Source organism: Hemiscyllium ocellatum, chromosome 29 (assembly GCF_020745735.1).
Source record: "Hemiscyllium ocellatum isolate sHemOce1 chromosome 29, sHemOce1.pat.X.cur, whole genome shotgun sequence".
NCBI lineage: Eukaryota > Metazoa > Chordata > Chondrichthyes > Orectolobiformes > Hemiscylliidae > Hemiscyllium > Hemiscyllium ocellatum.
Window position 1 is genome coordinate 56,599,065 of NC_083429.1, and position 20,339 is coordinate 56,619,403.

General features: G+C 43.2%; 1 protein-coding gene across 1 annotated transcript in view; it reads right to left on the minus strand.

The window, feature by feature from the left end:
* tecta (tectorin alpha) overlaps positions 1–20,339 on the minus strand; it is an 84,189-nt gene that overhangs the window by 47,738 nt on the left and 16,112 nt on the right. The window contains exons 4-7 of the mRNA XM_060847028.1: positions 19,691–20,309; positions 11,379–11,968; positions 3,244–3,817; positions 43–641 (exon numbers count right to left, since the gene is read on the minus strand). Coding sequence (XP_060703011.1) covers positions 43–641; positions 3,244–3,817; positions 11,379–11,968; positions 19,691–20,309 — 2,382 coding nt within the window. The remainder of the gene's footprint in view (positions 1–42; positions 642–3,243; positions 3,818–11,378; positions 11,969–19,690; positions 20,310–20,339) is intronic.

Sequence of the window (20,339 nt, forward strand, 5' to 3'; positions counted from 1 at the left end):
ACCTGGGACTCAGCCCCTCTCCCCTGCCTAGCCCTCGCTCACCATCACTGTGTGTTTGTAGGCTTTGGAAGCGCTGATATTGTAGCCATACACCTTCACCTCGACTTGGTGAAGCCACAGAGCCAATGATGTATTGCGGTCTTCATTCTCAGCTTGGACCAGGAAGTGGGGCAGATGTGGGTAACTGGGGGACACGGTGCTGATGATGTGGGTGCAGGTACTTTGCAGATCATAGGCCAGAGTGTCAAAGGTGTACAAATGGCTGTAGCCAGACACGACGCAAACAGCCTCTGTGCGGGGAAGGCAGGAAAACATGTCAGCTCCTTCGGAGCAAAGTTCATCGAGACGGCAGGAGGCGCTCTCACAATAAACCGCATTGTCAGAACCATTGCAGTAGCAGCGAGTTTGACAGTCTCTGTCCAACCAGAAAGTCTCATTGGTCCTGATCTCCAAACCTTCGTAGACACAGCCACAGTGGCTCTTTGGAATACAATGACCATCTTTCAGGACAAAACCCTGGTCACACTGACAGCCTTCCACACAAGGCAGCGTACACTCCACATCCTGCTCCAGGGAGACACAAGTCATTGGACAGGCGGAGGTGCATTCGGCAAAGTGGCTATGGTCAGGACACGGAAGAGCTAATGGAAAAAGAAAGCAAAAGGTTAAAGAGGAAAGGTTTTAGCTGTCGTTAGACTTGGTCACTCGACCGTTCTTTACAAGAATCTCCATTTACTGGAAACTGGACCATTGTCATGGACCCCAAAACCCTACACCATTCTGGGCCAAGTTACATGAACTCAGAAATCCCAAAGTTGACCTTGATTACAGAAGACCAGGTGCCGGAGGTGTTAAAAAGCATACAAATCGATAAATATCTGAGACATGGTCAAGTGTAACCCAGGTCGTTGTAAGAAGCTAGGGAGGACATTGCAGGGCCTGGGGCAGAGATATTTGTATCATTGACAGCCACAGGTGAAGTACCAGAAGACTAGAAGGTGGCTAATATTATGCCATTATTTAATAAAGACTGCAAAGAGAAGCCTGGGAACCATAAACCAACAAGTCTGATGTTAGTGTTGGATAAGTTATTGGAAGGGACTCTGAAAGACAGAATAATTTTACATGCACTTGGAAAGGCAAGGACTGATTCGGGATAGCCAACGTGGCTTTGTACATGGGAGATCATGTCCCTCAAACTTGATTTGAGCTTTTTGAGGATTTGACCAAGAAGATAGATGAGTGCAAAGTAGAAGATGTTGTCTGCATGGACTTTAGTAAGGCCTTTAACAAGGGCTCCACATGGTAGACTGCTTAGTAAAGTTAGATTAAGGGACAGCTTGCCAACTGGATACAAAATTGACTTGACGGTAAGAGACAGAGGGTGGTGTGATGGGTTGTTTTTGAGATGGGAGGTATGACCAGTGGTATTCAGCAGGGACCGGTGCTGGGTCCACTGTTGCTTGTCATTTATACAAATGATTTGGATGAGAATTTAGAAGGCACATTTGTGGTTTAGAAGGTTGTTGATGACAGCAAAATTTGTGGTATCGCAGACAGTGAGGAAGGTTATCTTAGGGTTACAAAGGGATCTTGAACAATTCGGCCAATGGACTGAGGAATGGTAAATAGAGTTTGGCGAGATATTGCATTTTGCTAAAACAAACAAGGGCAGTTAATGATAGAGCCCTGGGGAATGTCATAGAACAGAGAGACCAAGGAGTTCAGGTACATAGTTCATTGAATGTTCCATCCCACAGGCAGACAGTGTGGTACAGAAGTCACTTGGTATACTTGTTTCATTGGTCAGACCACTGAGTGTAGGAGTTGGGACTTTATGTTGAGGTTGTATAGCACATTGGTGAGGCCACTTTTGGAGTACTATGTGCAGTTCTGGTTGCCCTGCTATAGGAAGGATACTATTAAATTGGAGATGGTTTGGAAAAGATATACAAGGATGTTACCTGGATTGGAGGGTTTGCATTACAAGGATAGGCTGGATAAGTTGACACTTTTTTCATTGGAGCATAGGAGGCTGAAGGGTGATCTTAGAGGTTTATAAAATCATGAGAGGCATAGATAAAGTGAATACCAAGTCTTTTCCCTGGGGTCGGGGAGTTCTAACTGAGAGGGCGTAATTTTAAAGTGAGAGGAGAAAGATTTAGAAGGGGTCTGAGGGGCAACTTTTTCACACAGAGGGTGGTAAGTGTGTGAAATGAACTGCTTGGGGAAATGGTAGCTGCAGGTAGTTACAATATTTCAAAGCCATTTGGACAGGTACATGAATAGGAAAAGGTTTAGAGGGATATAGGCCAAATGCAGGCAAATGGGACTAGTTTAGTACGGAAACTTAGTTGTACCAAAGGCTCTGTGCTGCATAACTCTATGACTCTAGAAAGTTATGGATGAGGGAGGAAGAATCCCTCTGGACATTGGTCAACATTGCTTGGCAGTGATGCCTCAGTGTTGAATCGCTTATCAAAACTCACTGAGGCACTGGGAAAACCGATCCCTGTGAGAATGTGAGACAATCCATCCCATGTACCAGATGAGGGTCAAAGAACAACTCTGAAGAATCAGCCTCTGCTTAGTCTTCACAAACAAACATTCTCCAATGGAACTTGTAAAACTTGTAAAACTGACAATACCGGATTGATCCTGGTAGCTCATTGGGATCTGGGACACAAGCTGGTCAATAGATTTGAGGTGTAAATCAGTCATGAAACAATTGATAGAGCAGGCTTGAGGGACTTACTGGCCTCCCAATTTTTATGGATTTAATACTACTCCTTTGTGTTATGTAAACTGTGGCCAAGTTACCACCAGAGGGTCAATTAATCTCATCTTCCCAACGAATTCAACCTGAGTTGCCCTACATCTGTCAGTAATCATTTGTTTGACATTTTGAAGAGAATGGGAAATAATAATAAAGCTAACAAACACGTGGAAGAGAGGACAGTGCTGTGCTGCCCTTTGTTGTAAGGAAGTTTGAATATACAGTGAGCAAGTACTGTTGCAATTAAACAGGTGTCATTGAGAAATTACATAGAACATTGTAAAGACATTGTAGAGCATTGTGCTCAGTTTTCGTTTCCATACCTACATAAGGGAATGATTGACTTACACAGGCTGCTATGTAAATTCACTAAATTAATTTATACATGCTCAAAACTACAGGCACTGGCTGTTGTGGGATGATAGACTACTACAAACACTGAATACCCACTTTACTCAATAACTTACGGCAAAATGTGCTGCTTCTCCAGTTAGTTTGTGTGACCTTGGCACCAATGCAAGCATCTGCATAGGCCTGCAGGGAGCTGCAAAGAGATGTTATGTTCCCGCCATTTAAACACATGGAATAGAGGCAACTTCTGAAAAAGGGAGAAGGATTGACAACTTCATGACAATTGAGGAAGGAGCTGTTAGTGGAATCATTGATTATGCCACATAGCGAGATCCCTTGATACAAAATTAAATCCTCATTTGTACACACGGTGTATAGCTCCTCACACTGGCCATTGCATGTCATATCGTCAGCAAATGTCTTCCAATTATCCACAAATTCTGCAGCGTTTTCTGTCACCTTTCCATTGGCTTTACGGAAGTCATCTGTGGGATTACCATTAAAGTATCCACAGAGTCCACAGGTGTGGTTGTAATAGGCAGTGGACAGTGTTAAATTCACACGATCCTCACTTGAATAAAGGATTTGGAAACTGTTGTCTAATTCCACCATGGTATCATTTCCATTTCTGTAGATCTTCAGTTTTCCAGATGAATGCATAAATGGCAAAGAAATCGCAAAGGCATTCACCTATAAACAAGACAAAGTTAGTTCCTATTTCATCCAGTAAAATGGAACTCAGAGGGTTTTTTAATTCATTCACAACATGAGACTATCACTTGCAAAGCCAGTTTTATTGCCCATCTCTAATGGCCCCGAGAGTGAGTGACTTCACAGGATCATCAAATTGTTGTGATGCAAAAGAAAGCAATTGGTCCAATTGTACCAGGTTTTTAAGCATTTTGAACTGAGTGCCAATCACCTGTTCTTTTCCCTGTTAGCCTGCACATTATTTCTATCCAAATACCCATCCAACAACAGCCTTGCCAGCCTCAGTTGGACTTGCCTCCACCACATTACCAGGCAGCAAATTCATTGAGTTAAAATGTTTTTCTCCTCTCACCTTCCATTTGCACAGTGGCTCAGTGGTTAGCACTGCTGCCTCATAGCACTGGGGACTCCAGGTGGATTCCAGCCTCAGGCAACTGTCTGTATGGGGTTTGCACATTCTCCCCGTGTCTGTGTGGGTTTCCTCTGGGTGCTCCGGGGTTTCCTCCCACAGTCCAAAGATGTGCAGGTCAGGTGGATTGACCATGGCAAATGAAGAGTTACAGGGAATGGGCTAGGTCAGGGAGTTGGGTTCACGTGGGATGCTGTTTGGAGTTGGTGTGGACTTGATAGGCTGGATGGCTGTAGGGATTCCACGATTCTTTTGCAAAAATACTTGAAAACTGTGCCTTTTGGTTCTTGATTCATTTACAAGTGGGGACAGTTTCTCCTAATGCACTCTATCCAAGTACTTCATGATTTTGAAAACTTCTCTCTAATCTTGTCTTATTTATTGCTCTCCAAGTAAAACAATCCCAATTTCTGCAATCTTTCCTCAAGCTTTTCATCCCTGAACCGTTCTCTCCATTATCTCCAATGATTCACACCTGACTTCACTGTACATAACACTCCATCTGAAGTCTGACCGGTGTTCAAAGTTTGTGAGAAGATTTGTAGCTCGGGTGCTCGTTGTTGTGGTTCTGTTCGCCGAGCTGGGAATTTGTGTTGCAGACGTTTCGTCCCCTGTCTAGGTGACATCCTCAATGCCTGGGAGCCTCCTGTGAAGTGCTTGTGATCTTTCCTCTGCCATTTGTAGTGGTTTGAATCTGCCACTTCCGGTTGTCAGTTCCAGTGTCCGTTGCAGTGGTCTGACCAGTGTCCTATAAGTTCATCATGACCTCTAGGGACCTATTAATGAAGACTAGAATACTAATGCTTTAGTAATAGCTCTCTATCTGTCCTGACATTCTTAACAATTTGTGTCCTTATACATACAGGTCTCTGCACACCTTTAAGAATAGTACTCTTTATTTTGTACTGTCTCTCCACATTCCTTGTACCAAAGTGTTTCACCTCACACTTGAACCTCATCCGCTGTCTAATCCCCGACTTCACCAACTAGCCAATGTCCTTTTCATGTTCTAAAAACTACTTCCTAACCAACTTGTTCAGGGATGTCATTACACACTGCTGGAACAGCAGGACTTCAATCCAGGCATCTTGGTTCAAAGTTAGGAATATTACCTCCACATTTCACCTTTTGATATTCTACACTGTCCTCCTCACAGTTTACAATTCTCCAAAGTTTTATTTTCTTGCTTGTCCATTTCTGAAGGTAGTTAACAGTTAGTCACATTGCTGAGAGTCTGGAGTCACTTGTAGGTCACCAGATGAGGATGGCAAGTTTTCTTCCCTAAAGGACATTAGGTGTATTTTTATAATAATTGTTTCATGGTTACAATTACTGAGACAAATCCCAGATATATTCACTGAATTTAAATTCCATTACATAATAGCTAAGATTTGTATCAGTGCTGCGTATTAGCAGCCTGGGCCTCTATTTCAATGACATTACCACATTCCACTGACTCATCTTTCCCTCATCTCTGCCAAGTTGACATTATAGACTGAAACAGTTAACTGCACTCAAATCCATGGGAAACCAACTCGAAAACAGGCCATCCTAAACTTGGTATTACATAATGGGAATAGAATAATTGGCAATCTAGCTGTATGAGGCCCCTTAGGAAAGAGTGACCATAATATGATAGAATTCCTCATTAAGATGGAAAATGACATAGGTGACCAGACTAATGCCATTTACAAGTTTGCTGATGGCACCACCATAGTCGGTCGAATCTCAAATGGCGAAGAAACAGACTACAGACGGGAGGTGGAAGACCTGGAAAAATGGTGCGCTGAGAATAACCTTGTTTTCAATGCTGGCAAAACCAAGGAACTCATTATTGACTTTTGGTGGGATGTTACTCATGCCCCCCTTCACATTAACAGCACAGAGGTGGAATGAATGGACAGTGTCAAACTTCTGGGAGTGGTCATACACAAAAAGTTTTATTGGACTCTTCATGTGGACGCACAGGTTACAAAGGCCCAACAACATTTCTTCTTCCTCAGGCAGCTGAGGAAATTTGGCATGATGGCGAATACCCTTGCCAACCTTTATAGAAGCGCCATCGACAGCATTCTATCTGAATGTATCACTATCTGGTATGGCAACTGTACCATTGAAGATCAGAGTTGGTTACAGGGAGTGGTAAACTCAGCCCAGACGATCACAATGGCCAACCTCCCATCAATAGAATCCATCTACCAGGTCCACTGTTGAGGAAAGGCCACCAGCATTCTCAAAGATCCATCCCACACCCTGGCAATGTTTTTCTACAACCTGTACCATCGGGGAGAAGGTACAGAAGCCTGAACACATACACCAGCCGGTTTTGAAACAGTTTCTACCCTCCTGTTGTTAGAATACTGAATGGACTCACAAACTCTTAACATTCACTTATACCTGTATTTTTTAGTTTTTGCTGCTGTCTACCTATTATTTATAGGTAATTCTGTGATCTGCCTGTATTGCTCACAAGACAAAGCTTTTCACTGTGCGTTGGTACACGTGACAATAAATTCAATTCAATTCAATTCAATGATTTAGGGTCCTGAATCTAAATCAAGGAAATGACGATGCTTTGCTGACTATGCAAGGTGATGGTGGATGGCAACGGCAAACATTTAAATAGCACATGGAGAAACGTTTTCATTCATGTCTGACACAGACATAAATGGGAAATGTGATCTGCTATAGCTAACAAGGGAAATTAGGGATAGTATCAGATCCAAGAATAGGGCATACAAATTGGTCATAAAGAGCAGCAGACATGAGGATTGGGAGTAATTTAGATTTCAGCAAGGGAGGATAAAGAGATTGTTGAAGGGGGAATCAGATTACATAGTAAGCTAGTGGGAAACATAAAAATTATTTGTAAAAGCTTCTATAGGTACGCTATAGAATCAAAGTCCAACCAGCCCACACCAACTATGTACCCAAACCAAACTAGTCCCACATTCCTGCATTTGGCCCATATCTTTCCAAACCTTTCTTTTTCATGAACTTATCCAAACATCTCTTAAATGTTGTAAGTGCATCTGTATCCACCATTGCCTCTGGCTGTTCATTCCACACAAAAATCACTATGTTAAAAAAACGTTGCCCCTCATGTCTCTTTTAAATCTTTCTCTTCTCACCATAAAATATGCTCCTTAGTTTTAAACTCCCCCACCCTAGGGACCTTATCCACAAGGTCATCCCTCAACCTTCTATGCTCCAGTGAAAAAAAGTCCCAGGGAGAAAGTGAGGACTGCCGATGCTGGAGATCAAAGCTGAAAAATGTGTTGCTGGAAAAGCGCAGCAGGTCAGGCAGCATCCAAGGAGCAGGAGAATCAACGTTTTGGGCATAAGCCCTGCTCCTTGGATGCTGCCTGACCTGCTGCGCTTTTCTAGCAACACATTTTTTAGAAAAAAAGTCTCAGCCTATTCTTATAAATCAAACTCACATTCCAATCAACATCCTGGTAAAACCTTTCTGAACCCTCTCCAGTTTAATAATATCCTTCCTGTACCAGGGCAACCAGTACTGTGCACAGTACTCCAGTAGAGGCCTCACCAATGTGTGAGGAAAATAGATTAATGAAGTCCCACATGGTCTAGTGAGAGGGAGATATTGAAGGCAAATCAGTATTAGTAAGGAAATGGTGTTAGGGAAACTGATGTAATGAAAGGCTGATAAATCTCCAGAGCTCAACAATCTACATTCCAGTGTACTTGAGGAAGAGGCATTGAAATAGTGAATGTATTGGTGGTCATCTTTCATGATTCTATAAATTTTGGAACAGCACCTATCAATTGGGGGGTAACCCCACTATTTAAAAAGGAGGTAGAGAGAAAACTGGGAATTAAAAATCAGCCAGCCTGACATTGGTAGTGGGGAAAATGCTAGAGTCCATTGTAAAAGATTTAACAGCTGATTACGTGGAGAACAGTGACAGGATTGACTAGATTAGATTAGATTCCCTACAGTGTAGAAACTGGCCCTTCGGCCTAACCAGTCCACACCGAGCCCTCTGAAGAGTTACCCACCCAGACCCATTTCCCTGTGACTAATGCAAGTAGCACTAAGGGCAATTTAGCATGGCCAATTCTCCTGACCTGCACATCTTTGTGACTGAGGGAGGAAACCGGAGCACCCGGAGGAAATCCACACAATCACGGGGAGAATGTGCAAACTCCACACAGACCGTTGCCCAAGGCTAGAACTGAATCTGGGACCCTGGTGCTAAGAGGCAGCAGTGCTAACCACTGAGCCATCGTGCCTAGAACCAGCCTAGATTTTACAAAAGGAAAACCATGATTGACAAATCTAGTGGAATTGTGTTTATTTGTACTTTCTGAAGGCTTTCAATAAAGTCTCACATAAAATATTAACATAAAATTAAAGCATGTGGAATTGGGGAAGTGTACTGACATGGATAGAGAACTGGCTGGCAGCCAGGAAACAAACAGTGGGAATAAACAGGTGTTTTTCTGAATGGTAGGCAGTGACTAGTGGGATACAGCAGGGAGCAGTGCTAGGAATCCAGCTAAACACAATATAAGACCATAAGACCACAAGACATAGGAGTGGAAGTAAGGCCATTCGGCCCATCGAGTCCACTCCACCATTCAATTATGGCTGATGGGCATTTCAACTCCACTTACCCGCATTCTCTCCATAGCCCTTAATTCCTCGAGACATCAAGAATCTATCAATCTCTGCCTTGAAGACATTTAGCGTCCCAGCCTCCACTGCACTCTGCGGCAATGAATTCCACAGGCCCACCACTCTCTGGCTGAAGAAATGTCTCTGCATTTCTGTTCTGAATTGACCCCCTCTAATTTTAAGGCTGTGTCCACGGGTCCTAGTCTCCTCGCCTAATGGAAAAAATGTCCTAGCGTCCACCCTTTCCAAACCATGGATTATCTTGTAAGTTTCTATGAAGTCTCCCCTTAATCTTCTAAACTCCAATGAATACAATCCCAGGATCCTCAGCCGTTCCTTGTATGTAAGACCATTCCAGGGATCATCCGTGTGAATCTCCGCTAGACACGCTCCAGTGCCAGTATGTCCTTCCTGAGGTGTGGGGACCAAAACTGGACACAATACTCCAAATGGGGCCTAACCAGAGCTTTATAAAGTCTCAGTAGCACAACGGTGCTTTTATATTCCAACCCTCTTGAGATAAGTGACAACATTGCATTCGCTTTCTTAATCACGGACTCAACCTGCATGTTTACCTTTAGAGAATCCTCGACGAGCACTCCCAGATCCCTTTGTACTTTGGCTTTACGAATTTTCTCATCATTTAGAAAGTAGTCTATGCTTTTATTCTTTTTTCCAAAGTGCAAGACCTCGCATTTGCTCACATTGAATTCCATCAGCCATTTCCTGGACCACTCTCCCAAACTGTCTAGATCCTTCTGCAGCCTCCCCACTTCCTCAGTACTACCTGCCTGTCCACCTAACTTCGTATCATTGGCAAACTTCGCTAGAATGCCCCCAGTCCCTTCATCCAGATCATTAATATATAATGTGAACAGCTGCGGCCCCAACACTGAACCCTGCGGGACACCGCTTGTCACCGGCTACTATTCCGAAAAAGAACCTTTTATCCCAACTCTCTGCCTTCTGTCAGACAGCCAATCCTCAATCCATACCAGTAGCTCACCTCGAACACCATGGACCCTCACCTTGCTCAGCAGCCTCCCATGTGACACCTTAACAAAGGCCTTTTGGAAGTCTAGATAGACCACATCCACTGAGTTTCCCTGGTCTAACCTACTTGTCACCTCTTCAAAGAATTAATATATATTCATGACTGAGATGAAGGAACTAAATGTAATATCTGCAAGTTTGCAGACTACATAAAACTGGGTGGGAAGGTAAGCTGTGAAGAGGAGGCAGAAGAGATGCTTCAGGGTGATTTGAACAAGTTGAGTGAATGGGCAAATGCATGGCAGATGAAGCACATTGTGGATCAATGTGAGGTCATTCACTCAGAGCATAACCAGCAAGGCAGATTATTATCTGAATGATGAAAGACTGGAAAAAGGGCAAGTTCAATGAGACCTGGGTGTCTTTATACATTCAGTAGGCGATGAATGGGGCAAATGGTACTTTTGCCTTCATTGTGAAAGGATTTATAAACAGAAGTAGTGATATTCCTGATGAAGAGCTATGCCTGAAACATTGATTCTCCTGCTCTTTGGATGCTGCCTGACCTGCAGTGCTTTTCCAGCACCAAACTTTTCAACTCTGATCTCCAGCATCTGCAGGCTTCACTTTCTCCGACAGAAGTAGGGATGTCTTGCTACAATTATATGTGGCCTTAATGAGATCACACCTGGAATATTGTGTGCAGTTTTGAACTCCTTAGCAAAGGAAGGATGCTCTGATTATGGAGGGTGTACAATGAAGGTTTATCAGACTGATTCCTGGGATGGCAGGATTGATGTGTGAGGAGACTGGAGCAGCTAGGACTATATTCACTAGAGTTTAGAAGAATAAAGGGTATCTCATAGGAACCTATAAAATTCTAACAGGCCTAGACAAGGTATACTCAGGAAGGATGTTCCCAATGTTTGGGGAATCCAAAAACAGTGGTCATAGTTTAAGGATATGGGATAGGCCATTTAGGAGTGATATGAGGAGAACTGTTTTCATCCACAGAGTAGTGTGGATAATAATATGCCCTAGATCTCTCAGTATAATATTCTGATCAATCCTTCACCCATCATTGTAACACTTTGATATATTCCTTACTGTATATATTATAACCTTGACTGTAAATGCTTCAGCATCTTACAATGCAACATTCACTTCCTATTAAATAACGATGCTTGATTGATTGTTCCAGATTGTTACAGTGCTGGGTATGGTGTGTATCAGAGTATGTTACTGAGGGATTTATCAGACAATATTACTGATGGGGGTATAGAGTATAACAAGAGTGTTATAATGGAGAATATAGATTACATATCAACGTTTAAAGAGTATGAGCAGATTAGTGTTACAGTGAGGAGTGTGGGATAAGTTATATTAGAGATTTCTGCTGCAAACATTGAAAATATAGTTGGATGGTAAAATGGAAGGAAGTCATGTATCAGAACGTTATAATAATGAATCTGTGATGAGATTTTGTAGGTTCTTACCTTGATGATGTTTTCACTGTTTCCAATCTTTATTTCATGATCAGGGAAATTTATAGTCAGTGATTTTATCCAAGAACCATTAACCATTTTCTTTCTTCCTAGTTTGATTTCGAAATGAGACAGATTGTAACTGTTTGAGCCACAGATTTTGAGCAGGGTGTATGCATATTCATCCCGGAAATCAAACGAAGCACCATCAAATGTTTGTAGCCCGTTATTGCGCGAGACGGTACACACAGCTGCTCTCTTGGGATAGCACCCTCGGATCCCATTCTCCACAAAACAGAACTCTCCTTTTGAGCAAGTTTCATTCATACACAGCACCTCCCCGGGACCCTCACACAGGCAACGTAGGGTGCAGTCATCATTTGCCCAGAACTTTGTTTTGAAGGAATAATATCGTTCATTGAATTCACAGCCACACTCTTCAAGTGGAACACAAACATTACCACTGAGTACATAACCTGCATCACACTGACAACCCTCAGTGCAGGGCCTGGTACAGTACAAGGGAGAAATCAGGTCATTGCAGGTAGCCGGACAGCTGCTGGTGCACACCTCATAGTGGCTCCGCTCTGGGCAGGGTAAGGCTGAAGGAAGAAACAAAATGGTTATTCCTAGTAAAATAATCTCTGCCTATGGGGATTTGGATTGCCAGGTAGCCCCACTATAATTTATTAAAAGTGCTTAATGGTCTCAGGATTCTAAAGGCAATAATTGCATTGTCAGTGTCATGGTATGTGGGTGGATACAGTTTGGAATGCTCCTGACCTCAAATGGTGATTAGACTCAATCCCAGGTACGTTTAGAAATATACACAAAATAATTTACAACATTGAATTAAGTTAAACAGTTCTGACACAGTTTACCCTCTACGTATTGGAATCACTGAAACTAAGATAGTAGAACATCTATCAGTGAAACAACTCACTCACCCCATTCCAACATTTGTTGTCAATATCTACTTCTGACCTGACACTACCACCTCCATGGAGCTCTCCTTCACAGCTTAGCCAGTTTTTGCTTCATTTCTAATTGACAGTAACCACTCAAATTGTCCCAATGATTATCTGAGATGATCGTGAGAGGTTTTGCATCTGTTATTAGGGAGGGTTTAAACTAAGTTGGCAGGGGTGTGGGACCCAGAAGGCAATATCAGAGTGGAACACTAAGGTACACAAAATACTGGGAGAAGCAGATAGCAGTTGAATATGGAAAGGTACGTTGATAGAGAAGGTCAGGATAAGGGAGAAACTAATAAAGGCTAATTCAGGGTTACTGTGCATGTGAAGCTACCAGGTATAGTAATAAGATAGTGAGCTACTGGCACAGATTATCAGGTCGAAATATAACGTTGTGGGAATAAGAAAGACCTGGTTAAAAAGAAAGAGTGTGACAGACTGTTAAATTTTCCTGGATACAAAAAGAGTTTAGAATGATAGAATAGGAAGAAAAGGAGGAGGGGTGGCAGTACTGGCTGAGAAAAGCAACTAGAAGAGAAGGGTTCAAGGACAGAATCCATTAAGCTATAGATGAAGAGTAACAAATGGGGCAATTCCATTGCTCGGTGTGACGATGCTGCTCCTTTAACAAGGTTATGTTTTTTCTCCCCCAGAGAGGTCATAAAAGCAGCGATTCCTAAAAATCTGGCTTTCGATGGGTTTTAGGGCCAGTTTGATTATAGCTTACAGACACTGCCTCAGACAAAAGGCTTTCAAGTTTTTTTTAAATTTGTATAATGAAAGGGGAGTGGCCAGTTCTTCCAGCTCAGCTTTTCTCTGGTTTGGTTGGTTTTATCAGGCAGGCAGTTGTGAAGCTGCTAGGCCCAAAGAAGCATGTCCATGCTGATCCTCCCTCTTTCTGACATCTCTCCCATAAGAGTTTATTTGATTTTTCCGTTTTTTGAGTAGGGGTGTTAATGGGGATTGTTGCAAGTATTTGAACAACATAATTTATTTGAATTAAGCTGTTGGGTTTTCGCATAGCTTAAGTTATTGAGTATTCTATTCTCTTTTGTTTGTGTTCCATTTTGTAATCTTGCAAGTAAATTCTGTTCTGTTGAAAACTAAATGGTTGGGCCAGCTGCATCACTCCTGGAATATCCACTTTACACCTGCTTAAACCTGCTTAAAAATGTTAGGGTCCGGGCTACTTTCTTGAAATGTTTTGAGGGGGGTCTGGCGTGGTCCATAACACCCAGTGTAATCCATAGGCCATCTACCAATGAGAAAGATATTGAAAAATGTAGGAAAATTACTGATAGATGCAAAAATTATAGAGTAATTATATTTTAATAATCTAAATATAGACTGTTATAGTAATAGTGTAAAGGACAGAGATGAGGAAGTGGTTCTCGAGTATTTTCAGGAGAATTTCCTGTAGTGGTATGTTTCTAGCTCAATGAGTAAGGGAGAATAGCTAGACCAGGGTCTTGGAATTGAGGTGGACTAGTAGATCTAGTGTCAACCAGACAACATTTAAGAGATAGTGTTTATTGTATTAGCAGGTTTTTGTTTGACTATGGAAAAGGACAAAGAACAACCCATAGTAAGAATAATTAACTGAGGAAAGCCAGCTTCAATGAGGTAAGAATGATTCTGGGCTGAATAAATTGGAGTCAAAATCTGGCAGGAAAACTAATTGCCAAGCAATTGACTATCCTCAAAAGGAGAGATATTACAGTTAAAGAAATATTCCCTTAAAAGGGAAAAGTAGGGCATCCAAATCCAGAGCTCCCTGGGTGACAACAAAGATAGAAATTAATATAAAGGAGAAAAAATGTCAAAGAGAAAATAACAGTGTCAGAGAAAAGTACAATTGAGGACCAGACTGAATATAGAATGCTTAAAGAGATGATGAAAGAGAAAATGAGAAAAGCAATGAAAAAGAATGGTAAGAGACTGGCAGCTAATTTCAAAAAGCATTCCATAAGGGAATCATGATCAAGTTTATAGCTCATGGAATAAAAGGGATAATAGCTGCATCAATATAAAATTAGACAACTGCTGACTGGAAACAGAATAAATGTTAATGGATGCTTCTTCGGCTGGAGGGAAGTTTGGTGTGGATTTCCTCAGAGCTCAGTGCTAGGGTTTTTGCTTTTCCTGTTATTTTATAGTAATGATATTGGACAGGGCACAGTTTCAAAATTTGAAGATAATACAAAATGTGGAAGCGTTACGAACCATGAGCAGGAATGTGTAAAATTCAACAGGATATGGACAGGTTTGTGCAGTGGCTGGATAGGTAGCAGATCAGGTTCAATGTGGAGAAAGAGAGAGGTGATACAGTTTGGTTGGAAGAACATGGAAAGACAATATAAAATGTGTACATAACTCTATAGGACTGCAAAAACAGAAAGAAATCGGTATATGTTTGAATAAATCATTGAAGGTGACAGAGCCTACCCCTCTCCACTGCCCTTCCCTCTGTAGTACTTTCTAAATATTTGCTCCCCAAATGCTCAGATTTTCCAGGTACAGGATACTGATTGGCACCATTTCCTGTCCCTCTCTTCCCTATTGTTCCCATAATCTCATCTCATTCCCATTTCTCAATTGACTCACTACACTCCCCATTTAATTGGATCATATAAATAATCTTTCTTCATAGAATCATAGAATCCCTAGTGTGGAAACAGGCCCTTCGGCCCAACAAGTTCACACCAATCTCCAGAGTATCCCATTTATCTACCCAATTATCCTATATTTACCCCTTATGAATACACCTAACCAACACATGCCTGAACACTGTGAGCAATTTAGCATGGCTAATTCACCTAATCTGATTGTAGGAGGAAACCAGAGCACCCAGGGGAGATCCACGCAGACATGGAGAGAATGTGCAAACTCCACACAGACAGTCACCCAAGGCTGAAATGGAACCTGGGTCCCTGGCGCTGCAAGGCACCGTGCCGTCTTTCTTTTTTCATTTCCTTTCTCCTCCCTCTTTCCCTTCCCCTATTTTCCCAATCCAATCCTCATTCCTCTTTGCTTTCTTCTTGCCAGCTCATTCACTTCTACATTTTTTTTTGGTTCACTTCTCCCCTTACCTGTCTCCTCTTCTTTTGGAGTCATAGATATTTGCAGCACGGAAACAGACCCTTCAGTCCAACTTGTCCATGCCGATCAGCTGTCCTAAATTAATCTAGTCCCACTTGCCAGCATTTGGCCCATATCCCTAAGCCCTTCCTGGTCATATATCCATCCAGATGCTTTTTAAATGCTGTAATTGCACCAGCTTCCACCACTTCTTCTGACAGCTCTTCCATACACACCACCTACTGCATGAAAAAGTTGCCTCTTCAGTTCTTTTTAAATCTTTCCCCTCGCACCTTAAAACTATGCCCTCTAGTTTTGGACTCCCCTACCCTGGGGAAAGGACCTTGACAATTCACCCTATCAATGTCCCTCCTGGCTTTATAAATCTCAATAACGTTCCACAATATCCAATGCTCGAGGGAAAATAGTCTCAGTCAATTCAGCCTCTCTCTATAGCTCAAACTCTCCAACCCTCGCAACATTTTGTAAATCTTATCAGAACCCTTCCAAGTTTTACAATATCATTCCCGCAGTAGGGAGACAAGAATTGAACACAGTATTCCAAAAGTGGCCTAACCAATGACCTCCCAACTCCCATAATTAATGCACTGACCAATAAAGGCAAGTGTATCAAACATGTTCTTCACTACCCTGTCTACCTCTGACTCTTGTTACTTTCAAGGAACTATGAACCTGCACTCCCAAGTCTTTTTGTTTAGCCACACTCCCCAGGACCTTACCATTAAGTGTATAAGTCTTGCCCTGATTTGCTACTTTGGGACACTTTATCCCTTAGTACCCAACTTTTTCCTAACTCTGTTTGCAGTATTGCCTGGCACTGAACATCTTATGTGAAGTGGGAGCATGGTGCTGGAAAAACACAGCAGGTCAGGCAGCATCCAAGGAGCAGGAGAATCAACATTTTGGGTAAAAGCAAAAGGACTTTGGTCTGAAACATCAATTTTTCTGCTCCTCAGATGCTGCCTGACTTGCTGTGCTTTTCCAGCACCACACTCTCAACTCTAATTTCCATCATCTGCAGTCCTCATTTTCACCATCTTATGTGAGAGTTTAAACTTTTGAATGAAACATTATGTAGCTCTCCAACCTGCCATGAACATGGGGTGTGCTCACCTCAAGACAGAATCAATAGCTTTATCAGCTGACTAACACAGGCAATGCATTTATCTCCTTTTTGGCACCCAGGGAACCTGCTTATCTTAAGGGACAGACCCATTTTAGGACAGAAACTGATGTCCTGTAATGCAAATTGGACCCTTATTGTTGTTATAAGTAGGAACTGGTCAGACCCTGTCAAGAGAAGGCATTAATCAATTTGGTGTAAAATGAAAGAGAAGGATTCATCGAAAGGTATATGTCACAGGCCCCAGAGAACTCAACACTGCTGTGCTCATTGACCAACATCAGTGCCCAATTAACAATAGTTTAAATATTGAATTCTTCTCAAGATCAAATCTCTGCCTTACATTTACATATTCCCACCTCAGAATATGTGGAGAGCTCTACATTCAGTCAAGTTTTGGCCTCTTAGGCATCCTCACATTTCTCTGCATTTATACATGTTTCTCCGAAAACTTCATACGTTTTATATCTTTCTCCTTTAACAATCCCTCCACGTGCCTCAAAACCCGTTCCAGCTTTTAGTAACCCTGCCAGATATCATCATCTTTGTCTCAGTTTCTATTTTGCCAGTTTATGCTCCTGCAAACTGTACAGAACTACTTCCCATGTTAATAATACAAAGCAAGTTGTTTTAATAAAACATTAGGACATTTAATAGACTTAAATTATGAAAAATAACAGCTCTGGAGAAAAGTTTGTTTTTATTAATAATGGAGCTCAGGGAGGGCTGTCTGTGCAGTGTTGAGAAATAATAAAGCTAATGCAGTGAAGGAAATATCAAGACAATGAAAAATTAACCCAGATGAGGAAGACCAGGTTCCCAAGTTCAGACTCAAAGGATCATTTGTAACAAATTCAAAAAGTTATTATCGCTGCAAAGAATGCAGAATACAGAATGAACCAGAATGTGATAACATCCCAGGTGCATTTCCCATAATCAATTCGAATAAAAATTAATTTCATGTAATAAAATCAAAGGCTAATTGGTCTGTCATTGCTTGTGTTTGTCCCGGAATTTTTGAAATGTGAATGGCATTTATTCTTGTACCAATTGTCATGACAATGATTCTTGGTACAATGTATTTTTTTAATCACAAGAAGGACATACAAGCCAAGAGATGGCTGAAGATGTAAATTCAGTGGTTGTCTAAAATCCCTGTGTGGATTACATTGGGTCTCAAGAGGAATCATGAAGGCAACTTCAAGGTTAACTTCAGACAGCAACACTTCAAAGGGAGAGGTACTATTAAAAACCTTGAACTATGATCGAAAGTGGGTTGGACCAGGAATTTCCAAACTACTCAACTGCCAGAGTCAGTGTCACTGGTATCACACAACTTAATGGCTGCAAAATGTCACAACCTATTGTCACAGACATGTCAAAGATTATCTATAAAGTACTTTTGCTTCTATTTTTGAACCCAGGAGTTTGTTTCCGTGTCATGTTTTATTAACTTTTCTCACATTTTAGTAGCCAATAAATTTGCTTTTTCCTTAACCCAAGAAACCCTGGATAAAATGATCCCTTTAAAAACATATAAATTTGAACTGGAAAAAGGTTTCCACACAGTATGGGATCTTTTTAAAATTAACTTTGATGAACCAACCAAGTTAAGAGTTGAATAAAAAAGGGGAGCCACTTCATCCATCCTCACCCATTCACATAATCATTTGGAGGTAACCTATCTGGAATGATAATGAATTTAGGTCCTTCAACTAGGGTCTAGCCCTAACACAATGCACCTCAGTTCCTTAGTAACTTCTTCAGAATGATCGGCAACTCCTTCCAAATCTGCTTCGTCATTTCTCTCACTACCAAACTATCGGGTTTGTTTTGATTTGAGAGTTTAGAGAAAGGAAGCAAATGTACTGTTGTTAAATTTATAGATAAGTAAATACAAAACACAGAAAGGAAGCACCAAGGCACAGCAGGTACTCCAGAAGGTTCAGGGAATATTGGCTCTTATTTCAAGGGGAAAGTGAGGACTGCAGATGCTGGAGATCAGAGCTGAAGATTCCTCCAAACCAAAGGAGTAGCCATGAGCACCCGCATGGGCCCCATCTATGCCTGCCTCTTCGTAGGATATGTGGAACAGTCCATCTTCCGCAGCTACACTGGCACCACCCCCACCTTTTCCTCCGCTACATCGATGACTGTATCGGCGCTGCCTCGTGCTCCCACGAGGAGGTTGAACAGTTCATCCACTTTACTAACACTTTCCAGCCTGACCTCAAATTTACCTGGATGTCTCAGTCTCCTCCCTCCCCTTCTTAGACCTCTCCATTTCTATCTCGGGCGACCGAATCAACACAGACATTTACTGTAAAACGACCGACTCCCACAGCTACCTAGACTACACCTCCTCCCACCCTGCCCCCTATAAAAATGCCATCCCATATTCCCAGTTCCTTCGTCTCCGCCGCATCTGCTCCCAGGAGGACCAGTTCCAATACCGTACAACCCAAATGGCCTCTTCCTTCAAAGACCGCAATTTCCCCCCAGACATGATCTACAATGCCCTCCACCTCATCTCTTCCACTTCCCGCTCCTCCGCCCTTGAGCCCGCCCCTCCAATCATCACCAGGATAGAACTCCACTGGTCCTCACCTACTACCCACCAACCTCTATATACATCGTATCATCCGTCGTCATTTCCGCCACCTCCAAACGGACCCCACCACCAGGGATATATTTCCCTCCCCTCCCCTATCAGCGTTCCGAAAAGACCACTCCCTCCGTGACTCCCTCGTCAGATCCACACCCCTCACCGACCCAACCTCCACTCCCAGCACCTTCCCCCGCAACCGCAAGAAATGCAAAACTTGTGCCCACACCTCCCCCCTCACTTCCCTCCAACGCCCCAAGGGATCCTTCCATATCCACCACAAATTCACCTGCACCTCCATACACATCATTTACTGCATCCGCTGCACCCGATGTGGCCTCCTCTATATTAGGGAGACAGGCCGCCTACTTGCGAACATTTCAGAGAACACCTCTGGGACACCCGGACCAACCAACCCAACCACCCCGTGGCTCAACACTTCAACTCCCCCCCCACTCCACCGAGGACATGCAGGTCCTTGGACTCCTCTATCGCCAGACCGCCCCCGAGTCCTGAGTCTTACCGCAGAAAGTGCGCGATCTCCAGCGGCCGATGGTGATTCCTAGCGCCTGGCAGCTGAGGGCATAGGCCTGAATGGCCTGGCACAGGACGGTGCTGCTGCTGGAGTTGTCTGTCTGAGCACACAGGTCATACACACAGCTGCTGATAAAGCTGCCGGCCTCCAGCACACTGCGGCAATCTCGGAAAGGGCCATCGGTTTGGTTCATGATGCCGCAGTATTGGTGGCTGGAGAAGGCAGACTCCCAGTGAGCTTCACAGCGGCTGCAGTTTGGGGCACAGTCCCCGTGGTGACAGAACCAGCCGGAGGCCTCAGCCTGGGCCTGGGCCTGGGCCTGGGTCTGGGCCTGGGCCTGCCAGGCCGTGCCCAGCTCCGACAGGGATTGCCAGGGGACTCCCCCCGGGAGCAGCATGTCATCCCCGGGATTGTTGTTAAAGTTCCCGCACAGGCCGCACGTGTTGTTCAGGAAGGAGCTGGGAACCGAGATCGAAGCGTAATGTTCCCCGTCAAAGGTCAGGGACAGCCCGAAATCCGTCTCCAGGGCAACGGCCAGGCCGCTGCGGAAAACCCGCACCGCCCCCATCCGCAGCTGCACCGGCAACGTCACCCGGAGACCGTCTACCTGGGGGGGGGGGGGAAGTGTGGGGAGGGG